The 26311-nt window shown below is 39.8% G+C and overlaps 1 protein-coding gene and 1 pseudogene across 4 annotated transcripts; one reads left to right on the forward strand and one right to left on the reverse strand.

Annotated features, from left to right (window-relative positions):
- Positions 1-709: 709 nt before the first annotated feature.
- LOC128569456 (uncharacterized) lies at positions 710-886 on the forward strand (annotated as a pseudogene).
- Positions 887-1637: 751 nt separating this feature from the next.
- On the reverse strand, positions 1638-21970 carry ZNF354A (zinc finger protein 354A). Of its 4 annotated transcripts, XM_053567128.1 has the most exons (6): positions 21803-21970; positions 21378-21571; positions 20798-20884; positions 17097-17223; positions 15986-16081; positions 1638-3698 (listed from the first exon to the last, which is right to left on the reverse strand). In XM_053567128.1, exons 3-6 carry the CDS (start codon positions 20858-20860, stop codon positions 2137-2139), a joined length of 1848 nt encoding a protein of 615 aa, XP_053423103.1. In that variant the 5' UTR covers positions 20861-20884; positions 21378-21571; positions 21803-21970; the 3' UTR covers positions 1638-2136. The 4 variants fall into 4 exon arrangements, with proteins under 4 accessions (XP_053423103.1, XP_053423105.1, XP_053423102.1 ...); XM_053567130.1 differs by lacking the exon at positions 21378-21571; XM_053567127.1 differs by having other exon boundaries at positions 20798-21571.
- Positions 21971-26311: the final 4341 nt, after the last annotated feature.

Below are 26311 nucleotides of genomic sequence, written 5' to 3' on the forward strand. Positions count from 1 at the left end.
CCCCCCACTCATTATCATGACTTATCCCATATTCTCCATCCATACTGTCCCTACTTGAGTTTGGACTCTTGTATTACAATAGCCCAGATTTCTAAGCATCAGTCTGTCCAGCTTTCTTCAACCTACCTAAATTTATCCTCTACGCATTGTCACTAGAACAATTTCCTTTTGCTAACATTTTTAACTCTATCAATTATAGGATAAAATCCAAACTGTTTAGCATGGCAAATAAGGCTTGTTATCTGGCCTCTGCTTTCTACTCAAGCTTTAATATCTATCATTCTTTTGCTCACTAGTTCTACACTTAAGTTTCCCAAACACATCAGTATTACTCACCTCTACTTTGGCACACACAGTTTCCTCTTATATGGAATGTTTACTTCACCCTCAGAAAAGTGCTATTATTTCTCCAAACTTGTTTCATGCATCACTGCCTCTGCTTTCATGTCTCCAGGCTCCCTTGATGTCTCTATCTTCATCTTGTACATATTTAAAAATTACAACTCTTGTAGTGCATCATACTGTCATAACTCATTTGTCTATTAAAACATTTATATACTGTGATATAATTTGCTTACTCATTTATTAGTCCTTCAACACCACACCCAACCCCCAATTCATGGCTTCCTGAAGAAAGGCCTTTCGTCCTACAACTTGCAGTGGGCAGTAGAGTATCTGCTCCAGTTTTTTTTTTTTTTTTAAATCACTGATTGCTTCTCAGTCTTTTGGCTAAGATCAAGCATATTTGTTCTTATCAGTTTAATACCTGATATAGTCTCTGTTCAAGGACAATATATCACATGGATTTTTGGAGGGAGATAGAACAGGAGCTTGTCTCCACACATTGACCTAGTATTGTAATACCGGCAGGACTGCTATACCCTTCTCACAAAAATACACAACCCCTCCCCCTCATTTACTGAGTCTATCAAATAACTGATGTCTATCTTACTATGTTCGGGCTGCTGCAACAAAATACCTCACACTGGATAACTTTTAAACTCCTGAAATTTATTTATTTATTTAGCTCTGGAGGCTGGAAGTTCAAGATTAAGGTGCTAGCAGATTTGATGTCTGGTGAAGGCTCTCTTTTGGTTCAGAGAAAGTATCGTCTTGGTGGGTCTTCATATGGTAGAAGGGTAGAACAAGCTCTCTTGGGACTCTTTTCCCTTTAATCCTATCCATGAGGGCTCCACTTTGATGACCTAATCATCTCCTCAAAGGCACCACTTCCCAGTACCAGCACCTTGCAGGTTAGGATTTTAATATATAATTTTGGGAGAATACAAACACTCAGATCACAGCATTGTCCTTTTCAGGATTTTTCCACAGGTGTTAGAATTTTTAAACTTCTAATAAGTCCTTTTGCTGTAGCTTTAGACTTGAAATAATTGCCTATTTTTCTCTTTAATACATCTAAACTGACAGCTCTAAGACTATATAGCAGGTATTCTTTAACAATATGACTTCAAAGCAATAAAAAAAATTTCTGAGTACAGACTTAGAAATTGAGAAAAAAAATTCCCAATTCATAGTAATTACTAGAAAAAGACCAGATTTTAATTTTTTTTTTAATGAAATTCATGCACAAAGTTTGACATTGGGCCAGGAAAAGGACAAACCCCAGAGGCTGAGAGGTAGTTTATAGTTCATTTTTTCCTATTTTGGTCCTTTTCTCTAAAAAATGTATAATTTCTTTGATCAATTCTTTCATATGCTATTAAAATGTTATATAAAAAATATTACCAGTGTACATGTATACACTTTGGTGTTTTCTCTAAAGAGAAAATCCAGAGCACACTTCCCTATCTACTTACATGTTTCTTATGATCACATATAATATCTAGCATACTGGGGGTGGAAAGAGGGAAAGCAAACACCTTTTATTTTATAAATGACCAAAGTCATGTCTCCAGTTGTAAATTCTTCATCTCTGGTTATTTTTAAAAGTGTCTGACGGACACAGACACTTTCTTCCTACCTATTACATAGTCAAAAATTATCCATGGAATTTAAAATCTAATGAGGACTAAATTATTACAGTTTTTCATATCCATTACATTTATTACATTACTCTTGAGTATATATTCTCTGATGAGCTTTGGTTTAAGGCTTTCAAACATGCAAATCTGTTTTCTAAGAGTCCTCTTCAATATGAATTTTATAATGATTAGTAAGGGATGACCTGTGGTTGAAAAGTTTCCCACATGTATTACATTCATAGGGTTTCTCTCCAGTATGAATTCTCTGATGTGCAATACGTGATGAGCTTTGTCTAAAAGTTTTCCCACATGTATTACACTTAAAGGGTTTCTCTCCAGTATGAATCCTTCGATGTTGAATAAGAGCTGAACTTTGGCCAAAAGATATCCCACATTCCTCACATCGATATGGTTTCTCTCCAGTATGAATTCTCTGATGATTACTAAGGGATGAGTTACACCTGAAGGTTTTCCCACACTCATTACATTTATAGGGTCTTTCTCCAGTATGCATTCTCTGATGTTGAATGAGAGCTGAACTCTGTCTGAAGGCTTTCCCACACACTTTACACTTGCATGGTTTCTCTCCAGTATGGATTCTCTCATGAATTATAAGTGTTGAGTGGGAACTTAAGGCTTTCCCACATTCATTACAATTATAAAACTTCTCACCAGTATGAATTATTCGGTGTCTATTAAGTCGTGAAATAGAAGTGAAGCCTTTTCCACATTCATTACATCTATAGGGCTTTTCTCCAGTGTGAATTCTTTCATGTTGAATCAGAGATGCACTCTGACTGAAGGCTCTTCCACATTCACTGCATTTGAAAGGTTTCTCGCCAGTGTGAATTCGCTGATGGTAACGAAGGGATGAGCTAGACTTAAAGGCGTTGCCACATTCATTACATAAGTAGGACTTCTTTCTGGAATGAATTCTTTGACATCCAGGAAGAGATGTGCTGCAACTAGATGACTTCCTACCTGGATTGTATTTACAAGGGTTTTCTTCAGCATGAACTTTCTGATGTATAAAAAGGCCTGATCTTCGGCTGAAGGATTTACCACATTCTTTACACCTATAGCATTTCTCTACAGTATGGGTTCTTAGATGTTTATAAAGGGATGTACTGAGAGTGAAGGCTTTCCCACATTCTTTACATATGTATGGTTTCTCTCCAGTATGAGTTATTTGGTGTTGAATAAGAGCTGAACTTTGGCTAAAGGCTTTAGAACATTCTTTACATTTAAATAATTTTTCTCCACTATGGTTTTTCTCATGTTTACGTAGGGATGAAGTATTAATGAAGGTTTTTTCACACATACTACATTTATAACGTTTCTCTGCTGTCATTTTTGGTTGATTAAGTAAATCTGAATTCTGTTTGAACCTATTTCCTTGTAGGTCACATTTTGGTGATGTTTTTTCTATAGGGACTATCTGTTGCATTACAAGAAGTGATTTGGAGCTGGTATTTTGGCTAAATTCCACATTTTTATGGCTTCTTTCTAAAGTTGGGATTTTTTTGTGGGTAACTAAAGTTATATGAACACTTTCCTTTTTACCTTGCTTTTTCTCTAATCTGCCTTCATATATACAAGAATTTTCTGATTTCAAGTCCCAGGGTCCATTCCTTTTGGATCTTTTCATTATCAGGCCCTGAAGTGAATAGTCTTGTGTTTGTGTTGACTTTGTGGTTTTATGACTGTTCTTCCATCCTGGGGGAAAGGGGGAAAGAGAAATTGAAGATGTTTCATTGGATATCATAGCATTCAGCTACTGAGATTAGATGTGTAGAATGAACAAATATTGATATTTAAATATGGGCCTAGAATCTGCCCAAAACATAGCAGGAAAAAAATAGGAGAGTTAGTATAATGAAACATAATTGATGGGTGGTAACGTACTAGGGAGAGAGCGAGAGAGTAAGTCAGAAGAATTGGCTAATGGAGAAAAGACAAAATAACCAGAAGGGGAGCATGAGTTGGGAAAGGTAGTCTGGGTCAGGATCCAAAGCCCATAGTGGACTCATAAATTATCTTCTTGACATTTTTCTTTGTGTAATTATCCCTAACCTGGAAAGTTTTCCCCTTTTGTTTTTCATATTAAATTCCTTTGTATCTTTCAGATTTAGTTTAACATTAACTCTCTGAATTCTTTCTTGTATCTTAGTTTCCACAATCCACTTCCCTTACTATAGCACTTATGAAAGTGTTAAATACATGTATTGCACACCTTTATAATATACACACATAGATACACTCTATTATATTTGTATAACTTTCTACATCTCTATATTTCATTTTCCTTTTCTAACATGTGTTCTTCACAGGCATATTAGCATGTCCTATTTTCTTATAGATCCTCTTGATAGCACCCAAATTATACACAAACCTTGTGTATTTTGATAAGTCTTCCTTATTTATATATTCCTAGTTTGAACAATGCCAATATTCTTACTTTTCATGTTAATTTCATATATACAAATATGCATATATATTATACATACACACACATATCAAACTCCTGTAGAAGTTGCTTTCCAGGACAGTACATGGGTGACTGAAGAAGTTTCAGGGCCAGTTCAAACAGGAAAGCATTAGTGAATTAATCTACTGAGGTGTCATAAGGAAGGCATGAAGGCATGAACTGCTACCTAGGAATTCAGCCTGAATTCATACATTAAGCAAGAGAGGCCATGCAGGGAGAATTTTAAAAAGTCAAAGATCAACAATAAAATAGGCATGGATATAAAAAGGTAAAGGTAAAGCAAGGTTAACATGAAAAAGTAAGAAAAAGTTAAATTCCATAAAAACTGAAATTGGGTAGGGACGCAATTCAACATTAAATTCTGTCAGAATGGTTGTACACATTGTTTGGCATTTCCTCCTGAGCTAGAAGTAACTGTTTAAAGAACATCATTCACATCTCATTGTATTTGTCATTCTTATCTATTTAACACACTAACTGCCATGTAAATTGTATTTAACTTAATGATAGTTTTGAGCCCAGGGGTTCATGAAGTATATATACTCACATGTCTCTTGACCTATCTTGACCGAATAAAACACCGTGGGCCCAAGGGAAAAATTTTTTGGTCTAGTGTGGCAGTCAATATGTTAACATTCACTTTATCTCCGTAGAAAATACTCCTCCTTAGTAAATATAATAATATATCCTGCTTTTCTCTTACCATTGTTCACTTCTCAGTTTCTTTCATGGATAACTCTTTCTACATTCTCTCTATAAAAAATGGTATTCCCTAGGGTTTTAGATCCCTCCCATACACCTTCCTTGACTAACTACATATGCATCCATATGAATTCCCTTATTATTTACTATAAGGGAAAGAGTACATAGCCAGGCATAGTGGTGCATATAATTCCAGCTGCTACGGAGTCAGGAGAATCGCATGGCCCAGGAGTTTGAGATCTTCTTGGGCAACATAGGAAGACCTCAATTCAAAAAAAATTTCAATACATTAATTAGTTGGGGAAAACATATAGAGAACAGTGACAAAAATCGTGTCCCTTCCCCTGTGTATATTAGTCATTGTTTACAAGTTTAATACATGTGCTGGGAAGAAGGTAGCAAAATTCTACAATTTAGATTCTAGTGTATAAAGTGATGGTAGAGACCCTGCCTTAGGCCTTACTGTAAAGGAAGGTTGTAGTTAGGTGATCAACTCACCTTTGTGAGAGCCCTGAGCATCAGGATCAGGTACCTAAATGGTATTTTGTTACCTATGCATTACTGTTTCTACTATCATCTCCTAACTAAAGTCCCTGTCTTGAGTTTAGCTCTCTGCCCATTCAGTCTACACACTGCAGCCAGAATAATCTTTCTAAAATACATACTTTCCTTAAGATCCTCCAATAGAGTTTTTCGATGAGTTGTATCTAAAGTCCAGAGTCTTTAACCTGGTAAACAAGGTACTTGATGATCTGACTGTTGTCCACCTCTGGCCTTACCTCCCTCCCCTGGCTTGTTGAACTACATGTAGTTTCTGAAGCGATCTATATCTTTTTTTCTTATTTCTTTATTTTTATATATGCTGGGGACATTCTTTCCATTCACAAATATTCATTAGGCTTGGCACCTGTAGCACAGTGGTTACAGTGCCAGCAACATACACCTAGGCTGGTGGGTTCGAACCCAGCCCAGGCCAGCTAAACGACAACAACTGCAACAAAAAAATAGCCAGGTGTTGTGGTGGGCACCTGTAGTGCTAGATACTTGGGAGGCTGAGGCGAGAGAATTGCATAAGCCCCAGGGTTTGAGGTTGCTGTGACACCATGGCATTCTACCAAAGACAACATAGTGAGACTTTGTCTCAAAAACAAACAAATAAACAAACAAACCCCCCAAATATTCATTAAGTGCATACTATGGGCCAAGTAATTTTCTGGGGAATGTAGATGATGTGTTGAATTAGGGTTCCAGCTTTCAAGGATCTTATTCTGGGAGGAGGAGGAATGATGAGACAAATAACAAGTAGATAAAAGCCATACAGATATCTGAAGACAGAGCTTCCCAGGCAAAAGCCAGTAAACACAAAAGTGAAAGTGTGGTTGGCTTCTGAGGACCAGCAAAAAGACTGGCTGAAGTGGAGTGAGTAAAAGGAAAAAGGTTAAGTCAGACTGGAACAAGAAGTGGGGGAAAAATCCTCTAAGGTCTCCCAGGTTATGGTAAGAATTTTGAAGTTTTACTCTAGGCTTGATGGGAAGCCACAAGGGAATCACATGTTTATCTGAGTAGGCTATTGTGTGGAAAGCAGACTGTGCTGGGTACTAATGGAGCAGAGAGAACAGAAGCCACCTAAGAAGCAGAAAGGGGTAGAGGTACAGATGATTGCATCAGGATATACTGTGAAGGAAGAAGACTTACTGGGACTGGGACAGGACTAACAGGAATCACAAGGTGCTGAGAAGGAAACAGAAAAGTTAGAGATCACTCCTAGGTGAAGAGGAAGGCCATGAAAAGGGCAAGTGTGAGGGAATGTTCTGTTTCACATGTTTGTGATGGCTGAGATGACTAAATAGACATTGAGAGAAGATACTGAGGTACTCATTTGTTCAAATTATTCTGGACATCCAGGAAAAGGTCAAAGCTATAGATATGCACTTGAAAGCCATTAGCATGTAGGTTTTATTCAAGGCCAAGTAACTGAAAGAAATCATTTGGGCACTGTAATATTTAGAGGTTTACCAGGTGTGGTGGTTCATGCCTGCAATCCCAGAACTTTGGGAAGCTAGGTGGAAAGATTGTTTCAGGCAAAGGGCTTGAGACCAACCTGGGAAATAGAGGGAGATCCTGTCTCTACAAAAAAAATTAAAAATTAGCCAGGTGTGGTGGCAGGTGCTTTTAGTCCCATCTCTTTGGGAAGCTGAGAGAGGAGGATTGGTTGAGCCTAGGTGCTTGAGGCTACAGTGAGCTATGATCCTGCCATTGTACTTCAGCCCAGGTGACAGAGACTCTGTCTCTAAAAAAAAAAGAAGAAAAATGGGCAGTGCCTGCGGCTCAGTGGGCAGGATGCCGGCCCCATATACTGAGGGTGGCAAGTTCCAACCCAGCCCTGGACAAACTACAACAACAAAATAGCCAGGCGTTGTGGCGGGTGCCTGTAGTCCCAGCTACTGGGGAGGCTGAGGCAAGAGAATTGCCTAAGCCCAGGAGTTGGAGGTTGCTATAAGCTGTGTAACGCCATGGCACTCTATCGTGGGCAATGAAGTGAAACTGTTGCTACAAAAAAAAAAAAAGAAAAAAAAAGATAAAGAAAACGCAAAGAATATTTAGAAGTTAAGAAGAATATCAGAAGAATATGATTATTTTAGGCCAAAGAAAGAAATTACTTCAGGGAGGAGTGAACAATAACTGCAGCAAATCTGTATAGCTAAGGAGACAACAACCAAAGCAAAGAGACAACCTACACAATGGGAAAGGATATTTGCATATTTTGAATCAGACAAAAGCTTGATAACTAGGATCTATAGAGAACTCAAATTAATCCACATGAAAAAAGCCAACAATCCCATGTATCAATGGGCATGAATAGAACCTTCTCTAAAGACAGACGAATGGTTAACAAACATGAAAAATGCTCATCATCCCTATCTATTAGAGAAATGCAAATCAAAACCACCCTGAGATACCATCTAACCCCAGCAAGAATGGCCCACATCACAAAATCTCAAAACTGTAGATGCTGGTGTGGATGTGGAGAGAAGGGAACACTTTTACACTGCTGTTGGGACTGCAAACTAATACAACCTTTTTGGAAGGAAATATGGAGAAACCTCAAAGAACTCAAGCTAGACCTCCCATTTGATTCTGCAATCCCATTACTGGGCATCTACCCAGAAGGAAAAAAATCCTTTTATCATAAGGACACTTGCACTAGACTGCTTACTGCAGCTCAACTTACAATCGCCAAAATGTGGAAACAACCTAACAGCCCACCAACCCAGAAATGGATTAATAAGCTGTGGTGTATGTATACCATGGAATACCATTCAGCCATTAAAAAAATGGAGACTTTACATTCTTTGTATTAACCTGGATGGAAGTGGAACACATTATTCTTAGAAAAGCATCACAAGAATGGAGAAGCATGCTATGTACTCAATTTTGATATGAGGACAATTAAGGACACGGTGGGGGTAGGGGAAGGGGAGAGCAGAGAGAGAAAGAAGGGAGGAGTGGGGAAAGGAAGAGCGGAGAGAGGGAAGGAGGGAGGGGGGTGGGATTTTGGTGTGTGCCACACCTTTTGGGGGCATGACACAATTGTAAGAGGGACTTAACCTAACAAATGCAATCAGTATAACCTGGGTTCTTGTACCCTCAATGAACCCCAGCAATAAAAAATAAAATAAAATAAAGCTGTAAGAAAAGGAGAAAAAAAAATAAATGTAGCAGTTTGAGGACTAAAAACTTAGTCCAGATTGTGGCAAGATGGAGGCTATTTGGGATTTAATAACAGTGTTTTTAATGGAATAATAACAATATTACAATAATAACAATAACAAAGCTCAACTGCAGTACACAGAGGAAATATTGGGAGGCAAGAATAGAAACATCAAGAATAGAAATCCTTTTGAACAGCTTTGTTTAAAGGAGACTAAGGAAGTGAGACATGAGTTTTTATTTTTTAATGGACATGATTATGATGCAAGGGTCTGCAAAAGTTCTAGGAAACTCATCCCAACTCTAAACTATTCTTTGTCCTGAATTCATATTTTCCACTGAAGCAGACTTGGGTCTTGGATTGTGGACATCCTAACTATTCCTTATGATTAACTTAGAACTTTCTACCTGCCTACAAATATTTCTCCTGAGGTACAGTTCAACCTTTACTCCCTCCTAGAATCAAGCCCAGGCTGAACCTACCTCCTGATGAACAAGGTTAAAACTTAGGTCAGAAATTCAGAGATCTTGCTATTGACCACTGCCCTGACTTGTTCCTTTTTTTTTTTGATACAGGGTCTCATTCTGTCACTCAGGCTAGAGTATAGTGGCACAATTATAGCTCAATATAGTCTTTAGTGCCAAGGCTCAAGCAATCTTCCTGCCTTGGCCTCCCGAAATGTTGGGGTTGTAGGTGTAAGCCCCCATGCCTGGCTTGACTTCTTCCTTTTATTAGGTCTAGATTCTCTTTCCTTGGCTCTTATTATACTCTACTCTATGTTTCTTTAATCTTTTCTCCCTAGATGATTTCACTCACTCCCATGCACCTCCTATCCTGACTCTCCTCAAAATACTTTACAGAGGTATTTCCAACTGCCTGTTAGAATTTCCATTTGAGTATCTTTCTTTTAAAATTTAGCCTGCCCAGATATTAATCCAGTGAATTCCTTTTTAACCCTTTTTTATAAATTTCCCAGTTCCAAATGACATCATAACCTTTTCAGGTACTCTGCCATAAATTCTTGGTTTCATTTTGGTATCTTCTCTTTCCTACAGTCCAAGCACTAGAAAGTCCCTAACATCCATCATGAATATGACCAAGGTTAGGATTTTCTTAGTCTAGAGCACTGATTTCCAACTGGTATGCCACGGTACACTGGTGTGCCCTGAGAAATCTCAGCTATACCATAAAAAAAAATTTTTTTTTTTTTTTTTTTTTTTTTTGAGACAGAGTTTCACTTTTGCTGCCCTCGGTAGAGTGCTGTGGCATCACAGCTCATAGCAACTTCAAACTCTTGGGCTTAAGCAATTAGCTTGCCTCAGCCTCCCAAGTAGCTGGGACTACAGGCCCCTGCCACAGCGCCGGGCTATTTTCTTTTGTTTGCTTGTTTAGCAGGCCTGGGCCAGATTTGAACTTACCAGCCCCAGTGCATGTGGCCGGCACCCTAACCACTGAGCAATGGGCACCCCCATGCCATGAAAATTTTTAAAGATCATTAATTAAGTTATCTTCAAAATAAGTTCAAAGCACTCTTTTTTGATCGACCTAATCTACGTGTGCTGCAGAAGTTTAACTGTATGTTCAAGTGTGCCGTGAGATAAATAAAGGTTGAAAAACACTGGTCTACAGCGACTATTCTACTGATTCTCAGTACGTTTCTCTGACCCACTTCTTACATTTCCAGTATTATTCCCCCGCTAAGTTTATCTTTATTAATCTATAGAACTCTTCTTGCTATTTCTAAAAGAATTGATTGCTCTTTATTTTATTCATTTATCAAAAAATTTAAAAGCACCTAATATCCCAGGCACCTGGTGATCTACAATACACTATAATCCAGAAATACAAAGAAACAGTTCATTTATTCAAGGAGTTTACAGTTTGGCATTATAGATGAAGAAGTCAATAGGCAATCTCAACAAAATGAGATAATTTCCATAAAAAAACACAAAGTAGAAATGGATGCAAACATGGGCTTAGAAAAGCATCTAAACTATCCTCAGATAGCGGACACTATAGGTAGAAAGAATGCAGGGGGTGCCTAGAAGAAAAGCTGACATACGATAAGATTCTAAAGGATTAGCCATAGGACAGATGGAGGGGTAGCATAGGGCTGGAGACAACATCAAAATCTGTAACCCAAGCCAGCTATCCAGATTCATTTCCTAAAGTATTCCTTTATCCTACAGCCAGTCTTAGTCAATGTTACTACTATAAAAATGTCACTTGTGGGTGGTGCCTGTGGCTCAGTGAGTAGGGCGCCAGCCCCACATACCGACGGTGGTGGGTTCAAACCCAGCCCCGGCCAAACTGCAACAAAAAAATAGCTGGGCATTGTGGCGGGCGCCTGTAGTCCCAGCTACTCAGGAGGCTGGGGCAAGAGAATTGTCTAAACCCAAGGATTTGGAGGTTGCTGTGAGCTGTGATGCCATGGCACTCTACCAAGGGTTAATAAGTGAGACTCTGTCTCAAAAAAATAAAAAATAAAAAATAAATAAATAAAAAATGTCACTTGTACCTGCAGTATCATAAGTTTTCCAGAGTCAGAGAGCTAAGGAAGCTAATGTTGAGAATTATACATAAAGCATCAGAGGGGTAGTATTACACATTTGCAAACACCCTTCATGTTTGAGTTGGTGGAAAAGGGGAATGCTGCTCTAGAAATTTTTTGTAGTAACTTTAATCTCTTATGTTTTTAATGTGGAAAATTTTCAGAATGTACAAAAGCAGCATGAATTGTACAGTGACTACCCAGCCATCTTCAACAACTAACACTATCTATAATCTTGTTATGGGTTAAATTGTGTCCCTCACAAAAGATATGTTGAAGTCCTAACTTCCAGAACCATAGAATGTGACCTTATTTGAAAATAGGATCAAATTAAGATAAAGTCATTTGAGTGATCCCTAGCCCATTATGACTGATGTCCTTGTAAAATGGTGGAAATTTGGACATAGGTATGCTCAGTGGAAAGATGAGGTGAAGACACTTAGGGAGAACACAAAGTGAAGACAGAGGTTAGGGTAGGACTGATGCAGCTGTAAGTCAACGGCTTCCCCTACAAGCTCAGAAGAGGCAAGGAAGAATTCTACCCAGAGTCTCAGAGAGAGCAGGGCCCTGCCAGTGTCTTAATTTTGGACCTTCAGAACTGTGAGACAATACTTTTGTTGTTATTATTATTATTTTTTTTTTGTAGAGACAGAGTCTCACTTTATGGCCCTCAGTAGAGTGCCGTGGCCTCACACAGCTCACAGCAACCTCCAACTCCTGGGCTTAAGCGATTCTCTTGCCTCAGCCTCCCGAGTAGCTGGGACTACAGGTGCCTGCCACAACGCCCAGCTATTTTTTGGTTGCAGTTTGGCCGGGGCCGGGTTTGAACCCGCCACCCTCGGTAGATGGGGCCGGCACCTTACCGACTGAGCCACAGGAGCTGCCCAATACTTTTGTTACTTTAAGACATTCAGACTGTGGTCCTTTGTTATGGCACTTCTATCAAACTAATGCAAACCCCTGTCTTTTCCACTAGATTATGCTAAAGCAGATCCCAGACATCAATTATTTCATCCATAAATGTACTAAAACTACTCTTAGCATGTCCACTAAAATTAACGTTATTCTTTGCAGTTATTTTTGTCCTTAGGATGTAAATCACTAATAAATCAAACTGCTATGATATGAAGGCATTTGAAATAATTCTTCACTATGCAGTTAAGATACCAATTTGAAACATAATTAGTGTCATTTGTTTCATTTTGCTTTCAATATTTAGAAGATACTTTCTTGTTTTTATTTAATTTTATTATTTTATAAAACATTTTAATAGCTCCGAAGTCAAAATTATACAAGATACCTCAAAAAATTCTAGATTTTGTGCCTGTTCCTTCTATCCACCTTCTTCCTTCACTTTTTACGTAACCATTTTTATTGGTCTGCTTTTATCTTTCCCCCCACTTCTATCTTTTTTTTTTTTTAAACACAGCCATGTGTTGCTTAACAATGGGGAAAATGTTCTAAGAAATGCATCTTTAGGCTATTTTGTCATTGTGAGAACGTCCGAGTGTACTTACACAAACCTAGATGGTAGAGCCTACTATACACCAAGGCTACATGATGTGACCTATTGTTCCTGGGCTAAAAATATGTACAGGATGTGGCCATACTGAATACTGTAGGCAACTATAACACAATAGTAAGTATTTGTGTATCTAAGTATACTTAAACATAGAAAAGGTACAGGAAATATATGGTGTTATAATCTTATGGGACCACTACTGTATATGCAGTCTACAGTTAACTGAAACGTTATGTGGTGTATTACAATATAAGCAAATATACACATACCACCTTTCTGTGAGGTTGCCCGCCCCCTTTCTTAGATAACAGTACTTACTGTTCTGTTCCATACTTTCCCCCACTTACTAATATATTCTGGAGTGGAAGATAGTAGAATCACACAGGTCTTCCTTATTCCTTTTTACTGTTGCATAGAATTCCACTGTGTGGATATTTATTCTACCAGATTCCTTTAAGGGAGATTTGGGCTCAATATAACTTTAATACATCAGGACTTTACATTGGTACATGATAAAGGTACAACTTTAAGTCAATTTCCATATTGCTGATAAACAAAAGTAACATTTATAAAGTCCTGGCTCACACTGAACTTTCTGGGCCACCATCATCCCAAGCAACATGTAACCAAGATCACTTCTTCTCCTAGCCCAGAGATAAGCCAGCATAAGGTCTCAGAATTACACCCCAGAGGAAGGAAGTTTTCTATGGGCCGACATGGAAAGAGCTTCAATACATACCAAGTGGAAGGAGAAAATATGATGCATTGTATATCAGATGAGTATCCCTTATCTGAAATGCTTGGGACCAGAAGTATTGAAAAATTTTTTTAATCTTGGAATATTTTCATTATATTTACCAGTTGAGCATCCCTAATCGAAAAATATGAAATCCAAAATGCTCCAATGAGTACGTCCTTTGAATGTCATGTAAGTGCTCAAAAAGTTTTGACTTTTAGAACATTTTGGATTTTAGATTTTTGGGTAAGGGACACATAACTTGTACTATAACTGGAGTGGAAAAAGAAACATCTAGAAATATTTGTTTATATATGCATAGATGAGCTCTTCCATTCAGTGCTGCTGTCTCTTCTTCACATCTGATTTTCTCTCTCTGTAAATGTATTTCTCTATACAGGGTGTTCTACACCTGTCCATCTCCTTCCTCTCACTCCTCATCAGCTCCATTTTGGTTTTTGCCCCTACCACTACCATGGCTACCGGTGCTATGACCTCCTGTAGCTAGGACAGGACACTGTCTTCAGTTCTCACCTAACTTATCTCTTGGCAACATCTGACAATGATCTCTTTATCTCTCTAGGCACACTCTTTCTATGCTACGGTGACCCTGTATTTTCCTCCATGTTCCTCATTTTCCACAAGCCACAATCTCCTTTGCTCATTTTCCTCTACCTGATCTTTAATCCTTGAGGTTCCTTAGGGTTTGTCTTAGTTGCCCATTCTTCTCATTTTGCCACTTTATGCAGGCCAGATTCAATGACAAACTTACACTCTAGCAAGAGATTTCTATTCTCTTTTCCCACTTTTAGGCAGTCTACTCAAAATAGCAGCTTAGATGCCTCAAAGACACCTCAAAGTTAACATGCCTAAAACCAAATTCATGACTATTTCCTCTAATCTTTTTAACTCCTTGTCTCTGAAAATGGCACCAGTTCTCAGTCAAAACCTTTTTTTTTTTTTAACATAAAATTAGTGTAAATTGGTAACTCAGTCAAAATCTTAAGAGGCATTCTTAACACCTCTCTCTCCTGTAGCCCCCTCATCTAATCACTTAATAACATCTGTTTATTCTACCGCCTAAATGTGTCTCAGATTCATCTACTTCTCCTCATCCCCCTTGTGAGTCCCAGCCCTGTCTACCTTGTACCCAGGCTCATCAGCGATCAATACCTGAGTATTTCACTCCACCTCAAATGAAAACTATCCCACATCAAAAGCATCCTATACCCCAATCACACTGGCTTCTTATCCTCCCTCATGAACCTCATGGCAAATGCCTTCTCCCTTCTCCATAGTAACTTCCTGTCTCCAGGACTGTAGTAAGCTCCTGAGGTTTCCCACCTCCAGTTTTGTTTCACTTTAAATCTGTGCCATAGGGTGCTTCCAAAGTGACCATTCTTATTAAACTCAAATCACTTAAGAACTTTAGAATATATTCTCTATGAGAAATTAAAACATTATATGTAAATAAAGTTTTCTTTCATCAGACTTATTCTCAATCTCATTCTAAATGTAACTAGTGTTACCAGATAAGGTGTGTCCTCCTAACTTTTCTCTCTGGCTTATATGCATATTACACACACACACAGACACAAACACACATAATTTTTGACAAACATAAATGGTGATATGCCATAATAATGCTGTTACTTGCTTTAGTTGCCTTGGAACTCTGTTCACATCAGTGAGATTTTTTTTTTTCAGTCTGACAATGTTTGCCAGAGTAAGGACATTTTGTAGTTTCTTTAGCTATTCTTTTATTGAAGGACATTTAAACTGTTTCTGATTCAGATTAAATTTTCTAAGATATCGAAGACCATGTGTTTTTCTGCTTAAATCCTTTAATTTTTTTTCATTCCTCAACCATAGTGTCCATATCTCTTATAACTGTACCACAGTACTTAGTACATGGCCCTTCTCTAGCTTTCTAGGCTCATTACCTTCCTCACCTCCTTCTTTTTCCAAATATATATCCTGAGCTTTAGCCATAATGAATTATTTGAAATTCCTTAATTATACTATGTTTACTGAACAAATACAACACTGCTCTGTTCTGAAAAAGTAAGAAAGAAGAAGTAAAGAGATTGTCAGAGTTTTTCATTTGTGAAGCAATTACAAGAGAATAAGCAGAAGCTCATATCCAGGAGCGTGGGCTTCCTCTTCCCCACCACTTCTGGAGACCTGAGAACCCTAAAGAGAATTTCCCCACCATATGTGGGTTGCAAGTCCTCTTATTAACTAGATTGTTGCCTGTAGTGATTCCTGAGCACCCTGGGCCCACTCACTCACCTAGAGAGGAGCCTGTAGGACTTTCTTTCTCTACCTTCCAGGGATCTTCTCCTTGTTGCAATAGGGAGATCACTTTAGGTTTGGTAAATGGGAGTCCTGCTCATAGACACACACACACAAAAACAAAATGAAAAAAACCATACTTGGTTTTGTTTCGACACAAAGAGGTATCCCAGATTTAAGTGCCAAACCTGGAACATGGTACAAAACCTTCTGTGGGTTGTTGAAGTTGTGTCCCCATGATACAAGGGAATGTGTTAAAGAAAAGGCAAGTAACTTGTAGGGCATGACTTTGGTATAATTAATTGTATGTTAGGGAAATATGATAAACGTGCAGCCTTGGTAATTAATAGGATGCTATTAGTTTTCTATAAAAGAGGGAATATTGGACGTAAAGACTAATTAAAATTTGTAAACAAGTACCTATAGAAAGGATTATGTACTAGGTAGCTTGAAAAAGCAACCCAACTCTCTTTCAAATAGTGTAGTAGTCATCAAACTATGAATTGTGTACCAAATCCAGACTACTGCTTTTCTATACATGGACTAATGCAAGGATTAGTGAAAAAAGGAAAAGAGAACTATATTACAGATCCATTATGTGGCCTACAAAACCCAAAATATTTACTACCTGGCTCTTTACAATATATATATAATTACATATATGTTAAATATAATTTTGTGTATGTGTGTGTATATATAATTTTTTCTTATCCTCACCACTAGACCACCAGGGAATCTGGCTCTTTATAGAAAAAGTATGCTGACTCCTGGAAAAGACAGGATGGAAAGGTAAGTGTTAGGTTGAGCTTGAACAAAGCCCTATTGAGAGATGAGCAAACCAATCACAGAATAATTGGTGTGGGGAAATGATGCCTTATTCATGTGTACAGAGAGAAGGGGAAGACTGTCAATATCACATCCTCCATTCCTATACATGGGGTAATTCCATGCCTACGAGGGGGAATATATTTGTAATCTTTTTTAGATATCTGATTTGTATAATCCTCAAACTCAGATAAAACATTTAGATGACTTGCAGCTCTTACAGAAGGGGTATGTGAGATATCACAATTTCTGAATTCTATATCTGAAGAGGAAACATCCTTACCCAGTGAGACCAGGTTACTATAGTTCTCCAGCATCACATCCCGGTACAAGTTTCTCTGAGAAGGATTGAGCTTTCTCCATTCATCCCGACTGAAGAGCACAGCCACATCCTCGAACATCAGTGATACCTATAAGGACAAAGCATTCCAGCTCACCTAGGACTACCTCTCACAGACTGAAAAGGGCAGAAGTGGCGAGGCAGACAGGATGCCCATGAAATGCTTCTGATACTATTCAAGGTCCTGAAGGTTCCAGGCCATTTGTTTAATAAATAATTGACCAGTAACAACTATATGCTGAGCAGCATAACGCATGACCCAGGCCTTGTGTTAGCCACTGTAAAAGATGTGTAGAGGGATCAAAGCCATTAGGGGGAACATTTATTAGAATAATCTATCTGAAGGCAATTTGAAAATACCTATTAAAAAACTTAGAAATGTGTATATTCTTTAACTCATCAATCACTTTATTTGTACTGTAATGAACAGTGCACAAAAGTACCCACACAAAGATATTTAATATAGCATTTAATAAGGAAAACAAAAACCCAAGAAACAAACTTAATACTCAGCGATAGTGCAGTAGTGTATGTCTGTAATCCTAGCACTCTAGGAGGCTAAAACGGGAGGATTTCTTGAGCTGAAGAGTCTTGACACCAGTCTGAGAAATACCGAGACCCAGTCTCTACTAAAAATAGAAAAATTAGCTGGGTGTTGTGGTGGGTGTCTATAGTCCCAGCTACTTGGAAGGTTGAGGCAAGAGGATCACTTGAACTTAGGAGTTTGAGGTTGATGTGAGCTATGACGATGCCAAGGCACTCTAGCCTGGGCAAGAGAGTTAAGTCTCTGTCTCAAAAACATAAAAAAAGATAAAGAAAATTAAAATAGCTATAATTTACTGAATGCTTTTATGGGTAAATTACCTCTCCTAGAGCTTTACATTAATATTTAGTGTATAGTCTTTATTTAATCTTCACAATCCTAGAAGGTCCTATTATTGTTCCCATATTATACGAGAAAAAACAAAGTCACAGAGAAGATATAAAATTTGTTCATGTCATGTAGCTAATATAGAAGTAGAATTCCAATCAAGGTGAATATCTGAGGCACCATTTTTAACCACTATGCAAAACAGCCTTCCAATATCTAACTCTTAGGGTTAAGAAATAAATGAGATAATATTCAATAAAGATGGATAGTGATGACAGTTACACAACAGTGTGAAAGTACTTAACATACCAGTGAATTATATACTCAAAAGGCTAAAATGGTAAATTTCATGGTATAGATATTTTGTCACAATAAAAAAAAGTTAAAACGGTAAAATAAACACATACATACACACCAATGCACACGAATAGATGGGCATAGAAAATGATTCAGAGGGATGCATTCCAAAGGGCCCAAAGTGATTACCTCCAGATATTAGAGTAAGTGATTTTACTTTTTTTATATATATTTTTTTCCTCTAAATTATTACAATGAGCATATAATACATGTATGATAATTTATTGGCATTGGCATGGGGGAATACAAGAAATGATCTTTGCCCTCAAAGAATTTACGGCCCAACTGTCAGACAAAGAAAACATAAGAAATAATTTGAACAATGAAAGAAAACCATGTAACTGCACAGGACAGTATGCCACCTCCAAGTTCCATCCTCACTGCAAATGAGGAACATGAGGTCCACAGCAGATAAGACCCCAGGGCAAATGCTTGATTAGCGTGGCAAGACTATAACTAAAATTTTATTATCTATGAACCCAGAACTCAGTATGTTCTCTCTCTGACTTTTTTTGGTTTGTTTTTCTTTCTTTCTTTTTTTTTTTACAGGCTACAGGTGTGAGCCACTTCGCCTGGCTCTGTTTGTTTTTCTTTATTGAGACAGGGTCTCACTCTGTCAACCAGGCTGGAGTTCAGTGGCATGATCATAGCTCACTGTAACCTCCAACTCTTTGACTGAAGAATTCTAACTCAGCTTCCTGAGTAGCTGGGACTACAGGTGTGTGCCACCATACCAAGCTAATTTTTGTGTGCACATGTGTTTTTTTTTGGTAGAGATTAGATGTTGCTGTGTTACCCAGCCTAGTCTCCAACCCTTGGCCTCAGGTGATGCTCCTGCTTTAGCCTCCTAAAGTTCTGGGACTATAGGCATATATATACCACTGTATCTGGCCTGTTTTTTTTTTTTAGACAGAGTCTTACTTTGTTACCCTTGGTAGAGTGCCATGGTGTCACAGCTCACAGCAACCTCAAACTCTTGGGCTTAAGCGATTCTCTTGCCTCAGCCTCCCAAGTAGCTGGGACTATAGGGGCCTGCCACAATGCCTGGCTATTTTTTTTGTTGTTGTAGGTGTCAGTGTTGTTTGGCAGGCCCAGGCCTGGTTTGAACCCACCAGCCTCTGTAAATGTGGCTGGTGCCCTAGCTGCTGAGCTACAGGTGCTGAGCCCTTTCTCTGTTCTTATACTTCCTGTCACTGAATTTTACACACAGGTATACTAGGTATTGATGGATGGGCACCAGATATGGTTGGAAAGGACTATGGTATTCACTCGCACACAAAGATGGAGAAGATTCTGGGCAGGAAAGCAACTAGGCTTTGTTGGAATAGAATGGAAAAATCTTAAAGGGAAAAGACTAGCCCAATTATGTAATGGCAAGTGTAACCTCAGATCAGACTCTACCACATTCAGGGGCCCAAAAGATAATGCCACGTTATGCACTTACCATGGCAATCTGAACTCAGGCCTAACCCTAATCTAACTACTTTCCATGCAGTAATTCATATGATCCTCTTACCTACCTTAGGAGGTAAACACAGTTGTTATATCCATTTTATAGGGTACTAAACTAAGGCACAGTGAAGTGGGAGTTGTTTGTCTAAGGGTGACAAACATTAACAGATGGGTAAAACCCAGCTGTCTGGTCTTAGAGCCCCCTTCTTCTTAACCACTGTGTACTGTGTACATGACCTATCCAATACCAATATTCCATAAGACTTTCCCTCCAGCTTCTTGAGGGGCTCTCTCAAGAAGGCAAGAGACTTCTCTCTACCATCAGAGGCAAGAGCTCTCTCCACCTGTAGCCCCTGCAACATGGCTGTCCTTTGTTCATGCATTATCTCACCTGGATGGAATTCTTCCCCCCTCTCCCAACATAAAGATAAAAATGGCAGGTCTAGACCAGTTTTCAAGGGAGGGGTACAAACAAGGCACATGATCCATAAAGTTAAGAGAGAGAAAACTAAATCCTATGAGTTGGAGAAGCCTGGGGGAAGGCATTATGAAAATGCTCAGTAGTGGAAAGAAAAGCATTCTCACCAAGGGTAGGAATGGAAGACATGCATGAGTGAAGGAGGCAGGGCCAGAAAGGTTTTTCCCAGGTATGTATGTTTGCTATATCACTAGTGACATAAAGACTCATGGCACTTTACCTGTCAAATGAGCAATCACATAGTGGATTGAGATTAGCGAACAAAAGTGTGTCTATTAAGAAAAGAAAAGAACTCTAGGCATGGAATGGGAGTGGGGGGAAGCATTCCCCAAGAATCCACCATCCAGGAGAGTAGACCAGCTCTTCCCAGGCAAAAGGACATTGTGCTCTGAAACCCGGTGATGACTGTATTGGGTAGAGAACTTCAGGTTAGAAGGTGTTTGTAAAAAATCCATCCACTAAGAACAGAGATGGCAATGAGCTCACCTGAGACCTTGCTTTCCTTTGCTCAGTAGCCATGTTCTCCTTCTGGGCTCTTCCCCTGAGCATGGGTGCAGTCTCCAGAAGGCGGATCTGAGAGAGGAAAAGGGGAGCCAGGAGGAAGCCCCTTCTGCTTTCCACCCCTCAGAGTCAGCAGCTCTGAAATCCTTATACCACCTGACAATGACCCCAAGTGCCCTCGGTGGGGAGGGAGGGGAAGAAAGAGCTAGGAGCCCACTGAGTAAGAGAGACCGGATGGGGATCCTGGTGAAGGTCCCAACTCCTTCTGGCTCAGAGAGCCCAGAGAACAGGACTCGGAGCAGGACACTGGACTCTTAGCAGCAGCGACCCCCTGAGCCCTGGCCAACCTCGTTAGTCCCACAGCGCCCGCTGGCATTGCCGGCACCCCCATCTTACGGATCAGGAAACAGAGCACGCAGTGGGGCCGCCCGCCCCGTTCACACCGCCGGTGAGGCTGGCACCACCACGCGCCCTGAGATCTCAGGGCGAGCGGCTGACAACTTTCCCACCTGATTCCGCTCCCTCCTATCAAGGAATCAAATCCCAGACGTCTACAGAAAATCACCTCAAAAAACGAAAATGCTGGTTTTCCTAAGGCGGAGAAAGGGGTTGAGTTGAGGAACCCGCACAGAAGCCAAAGCCGCGGGTCCCAGTCCCGGCCCCGCCACTCGGGAACGCGAGCGCCTCACTTCCCCGGAAGGCACGTCCTGCGACCGCACCGGGGTCCGCAGCGCCGGGCGGGAACCTGCGGTGAGCGGCCTGCAGGAAGCAGGAGGGAGGCTGGGCCTGGGGCTGCCGGGGACCAAGGACCCGACCTGACGCGTCTGGGGAAGGTCGCGGGGCGGCCGGTGGGGACCGGTGACAGACGCGGAGGTGCCCGCCCCAACCCATAAAGGTCCCTCGGGGTCCCCGGAGGCCGCGGGTCTGTCCTAGCGCCCCGGCGCCGCATCCTCCCCAGGCCCGGTCCGCCCCTCCGCCTCCGCCGCTCACCTCTCCTGGCTCGGGGGTTCCCGTGGGCTGCACCTCACCCTGCGACTCCCGCAGGCGGGAGGCTCAGAACTGCCCCCGCCGGGCACCCGCCTCAGCTGGGCGACGTCCACGGGAACCTCAGGCTCCGAAGCCGCTAACCCGGCAGCAAGAACTCCTCAATCCACTCAGGTCCAGGAGGGGCGGGGTCGGGGCGGGGCCGCCGCAAGTCCGTCTGGGAAATGTAGTCCACCTGGGGACCCAGGCATTCTGGGAAGTGTAGTTCTCTCGTTGGTCAGCTGAAGACAGAGCCAGGTGTCAGCAGTGAAATGCTCACAGCCGGCCTGAGGGCCCTGCGGAGCCATTGGGGCTCTGGTTTGGGGTTCTTTCGGAAGGGAGTAGGGTGGTGCTTTGTAGCTTGGTGAGAATACATGGCGGATGGGAGTGGGTCGAAAGTATATAATGATCAGGAACAGACCAATTTTCCCTTTAGCTATTCCCCAGAAGCGTTATGAGCTGCTTATCTGTGGATGCTAAGCACAACTGTATAGCCTTGGAGAACATTTTTCTTTTTGGGTGTAGGGAACCGACAATTAGCTGTGAACATAGTGTTATATCATGTATTGTCTTAGAGGACAAATACAATAGGAAAAAACAATGAAGAGCAAGGTTAGGATACCTGGAGTGGATTTGGAGGGGTTGGGTAGAGCAGCTTTGAGGCCCCAGCGAGGAGGTTCAGGGAAGCCAGATTTGGAGGCAGAGTGGAAGCAGGGGTCCAGGGGAGGGACCTTCCAGGCGCTGAGCAATGAGTAATTAAAAAAGAAAAAATTCATCTAGGGCAGCGTGGGCCCCATATACTAGAGATGGCGGGTTCAAACCTGACCTCGGGCAAAAACTGCAAAAACAGCAAAAATAAACAAACAAACAAAAGTCTCTTTTACAAAAAGAGCACATGTCCTATTTATAAAGTTAGATAAAACGGGAAAAGTGAAAGAAAAAATGTTTCTTATGCCACCATAGTAGTTAGTATTTTGGTGAGCAGCTTTTAACAGTACTTTAAACTTCATTTTAATCTTTCAGCCATCACTGCCACCCTTGTTTTAACAAAACAGCATATTAGAGTCAGTACTTGTAACCTGTTTGCGTCTTCTCTTCATTTATTTGCCAATAAATATTCTTCCTCAGTAGCATTTTTAATAGCTTCAGAGCATTCCATGACCTTTAATTTTTTAAGAAACATTTAATTAATTTAACCTTATTTCAATATTTTTAGCCCCCTGTTGTTACTTATTCATACTATTTCAAGACCGTTTTTCATCATTAATATTCTTGCAGCTGTATCGTTGAGGATTATTTTCTTGAACACCTTGAAATTGAATTGCTGGGTCAAGGACTGATAGAATTCTAAGACGTTTGAACTCATTGCCTAGTTACGTTCCTGGAAGATTTTACAATTTATATTTCCATAAGCAGTTCATGACAATATATGCCTAGTATGCCCAACCACTCTGGATTTTTATAAAATGCTTTTCTTTATTTCATAGAGCAAACAGTTATCTTGTTTTCGTATCTGATTTTGAGAATTTGTGAAATTAAATATAATACAGGGAACTGTTATCTTGTTTTTATATGTGATTTTGGGAGATTAAATGTCTTATAATTGTTAACCATTTAGATATTTTCTAATGTTAATTGCCCATATAGGTATATTGGCCTATGAAATGTTCAAGTTTTTGGTATTTTGGAATACTGCGAGTGCATAATTTTTAAAGGAAAATTCTTTGGTGTTTATCTGGCTATGAAAAGAATGTATTCATTATAAAAAACATGCATACAGTATATGGAATGAAGAAACATGTAGTAAAGAATTAAGTCTAGGCTGATCATGGTGGCTCATTCTGTAATATTAGAACTTTGGGAGGCTGAGAAGGGAAGATCACTTGAGGCCAGGAGTTTGAGGTTGCAGTGAGCTATGATGATGCCACTGCACTCTAGCCCCGGCAACAGAACGAGACACTTTCTCAAAAAGAAAGAAAAAAGTCCATCAGAAACACTGATTACATTTATTCAGAAATGCTATTTTGTCTGAACATACACTAAATTTGTGTGTATGAAACAAAAATAGGATCATATTTCTCACATTTCTCTGCGTGTGTTACAATGACAGACTTATGTTTATTCATGAACACCAGCCTAGTGACTCAACTGCAGACATTAAAGCAGGCTGAAATGCTTACAATTTTTATTTTAATGCCTTGCCTCATAATACACACACCTGATACCATTTGGCCAGCAAGTAGCTAGCCCTCAACAATAAGCTGGAAATCAGCTTGGGAAGTAATGAGAAAGGGGCAGCATCAAGAAACTTCTTATTTAACTATTCCAGCACTTACGTCATTTACAATGTGAAATATACCCACAGAAAGCCAATCAGTAAAGAATAATGCATTGTTACAAAGCAAACACCCCTATAGACCCTTGCTAACACTCAGTACCCCAGGTATCTGCATGGGACTGGTTCTTGGACCCACATGGATGTGAAAATCTGATGATGCTCTAGTCCTTGATATGAAATGATGTGGTATTTGCATATAACCTATTTATCCTCCCATATACTTTAAATCATCTCTAGATTATTGTGGGTTTCTATTATTTTGAAGTATATTCCTTTTATATCCAGTTTGTTAAGGAATTTTATCATAAAGGAATGCTGAATTTTATTAAATCCTTTTCCATTGAAATGATCATATAGCTTTCATTTTGGTGTGTTTATTAATTTGCATATGTTGAATCATTTTGGTATCCTGGGGATGAATCCCACTTGATTATGGTGAATGACCATTTTTTAAAATGTGTTGCTGAATTCAGTTTTCTAGGATTTTGGTGAGGATTTGATTTGGGCATCTGTGTTAATTAGTTATATTGGCCTGTAATTTTCTTTTCTTTTTCTTCTGTTTCTTTTCTTTTTTTGTTGTGTCCTTGTTGGTTTTGGTATCAGGGTAATGCTGGCTTTGTAGAATGAGCTTGGAAGTATTCTTTTCACTTCAATGTTTGAAGTAGTTTGAGTAGAACTACTATTAGTTTAATTAATTAATTAATCTATTTATTTTTTGAGACAGAGTCTCACTTTGTCACCCTTGGTAGATTGCCATGGCGTCATAGCTCACAGCAACCTCAAACTCTTGGGCTTAAGCAATTATCTTGCCTCAGCCTCTAGAGTAGCTGGGACTACAGGCATCCCCCACAATGCCTGGCTCTTTTTAGAGACAAGGTCTTGCTCTGGCTCAGGCTGGTCTTGAACTCATTAGCTCAAGGAATCCACCCTCTTCAGCCTCCCGGAGTGCTGGGATTATAGGCATGAGCCACTGTGCCTGGCCCAGTATTAGTATTTTTAATTTTTATTTATTTATTTTTCATTTCAGATTAATATGAGGGTATAATCCATTAGGTTACAATGTTTGCATTTATTAGGTAAGGTCCCTGTTGTAGTTGTGCCCCTCACCCAGGAGACGTGCCATATACCCTTACATTGTGCCCAATGGGTGAGAGCATACAAATCCCTCCTCCCTCTCCCCCTTTCTTTCTTCTGCCTCCCCTCAGCTTGAATTAAATTGAGTTTTTCTCTTGTGTGCCTGTGTATTACTTTGGCTACTGGCTTCATCTTAGTATCGAGTACATTGGATGCTTGCTTTTCCTTTCTTATACTTTACTAAAGAGAATGTTTTTCAACTCTATCCAGGTTAATATAAAAGATGTAAAGTCTCCTCTTTTTTGTGGCTTAATAGTATTCCATGGTGTACATATACCACCAGTTATTAATCATTTCGTGGACTGATGGACATTTGTGTTGATGCTACATCTTGGCAATTATATATTGAGCTGCAATAAACAATCTAGTGCAAATGTCCTTAACATAAAATGATTTTTTTTTCTTCTTGATAGATACCTAGTAATGGGGTTGCAGGATCAAATGCAAGGTTTATTTTGAGTTCTTTGAGAATACTCAATACTTCATACTTGGTGCTTTGACGGGGATTTCATTAAATCTGTAGATTGCTTTGGGTAGTATGGACCTTTTAACAATGTTTATTCTTCTCAGCCATGAGCACGGTATGTTCTTTCATTTGTTAACATCTGCTATTTCTTTTCTCAGGGTTTCATAGTTCTCTTTATGGAGGTCCTTCATGTCCTTTGTTAGATATATTCCCAGGTATTTCATTTTCTTTTTTTTTTATAATGCACATGTACTTTTTATTTATTTGTTGTTGCATTTTGGCAGGGGCCAGGTTTGAACCTACCACCCTCGGTATATGGGACTGGCACCCTACTCACTGAACCACAGGCACTGCCCAATTTTTTTTTTTTTTTTTTTTTTTGTAGAGACAGTCTCACTGTACCGCCCTCGGGTAGAGTGCCGTGGCGTCATACGGCTCACAGCAACCTCTAACTCTTGGGCTTACGCGATTCTCTTGCCTCAGCCTCCCGAGCAGCTGGGACTACAGGCGCCCGCCACAACGCCCGGCTATTTTTTTG

This window comes from Nycticebus coucang, chromosome 17, assembly GCF_027406575.1.
Source record: "Nycticebus coucang isolate mNycCou1 chromosome 17, mNycCou1.pri, whole genome shotgun sequence".
In the NCBI taxonomy this organism is placed as follows: Eukaryota; Metazoa; Chordata; class Mammalia; order Primates; family Lorisidae; genus Nycticebus; species Nycticebus coucang.

Excerpts from the sequence above, each read along its gene's own strand:
- ZNF354A (XM_053567130.1), bottom strand. The coding sequence starts at position 20,860 with ATGCTCAGGGGAAGAGCCCAGAAGGAGAACATGGCTACTGAGCAAAGG. Across the intron at positions 17,224-20,797 it reads AAAGGAAAGCAAGGTCTCAG|GTATCACTGATGTTCGAGGA; the intron begins GTGAGCTCATTG and ends TTGTCCTTATAG. Across the intron at positions 16,082-17,096 it reads TAGTAACCTGGTCTCACTGG|GACTCCCATTTACCAAACCT; the intron begins GTAAGGATGTTT and ends GTCTATGAGCAG.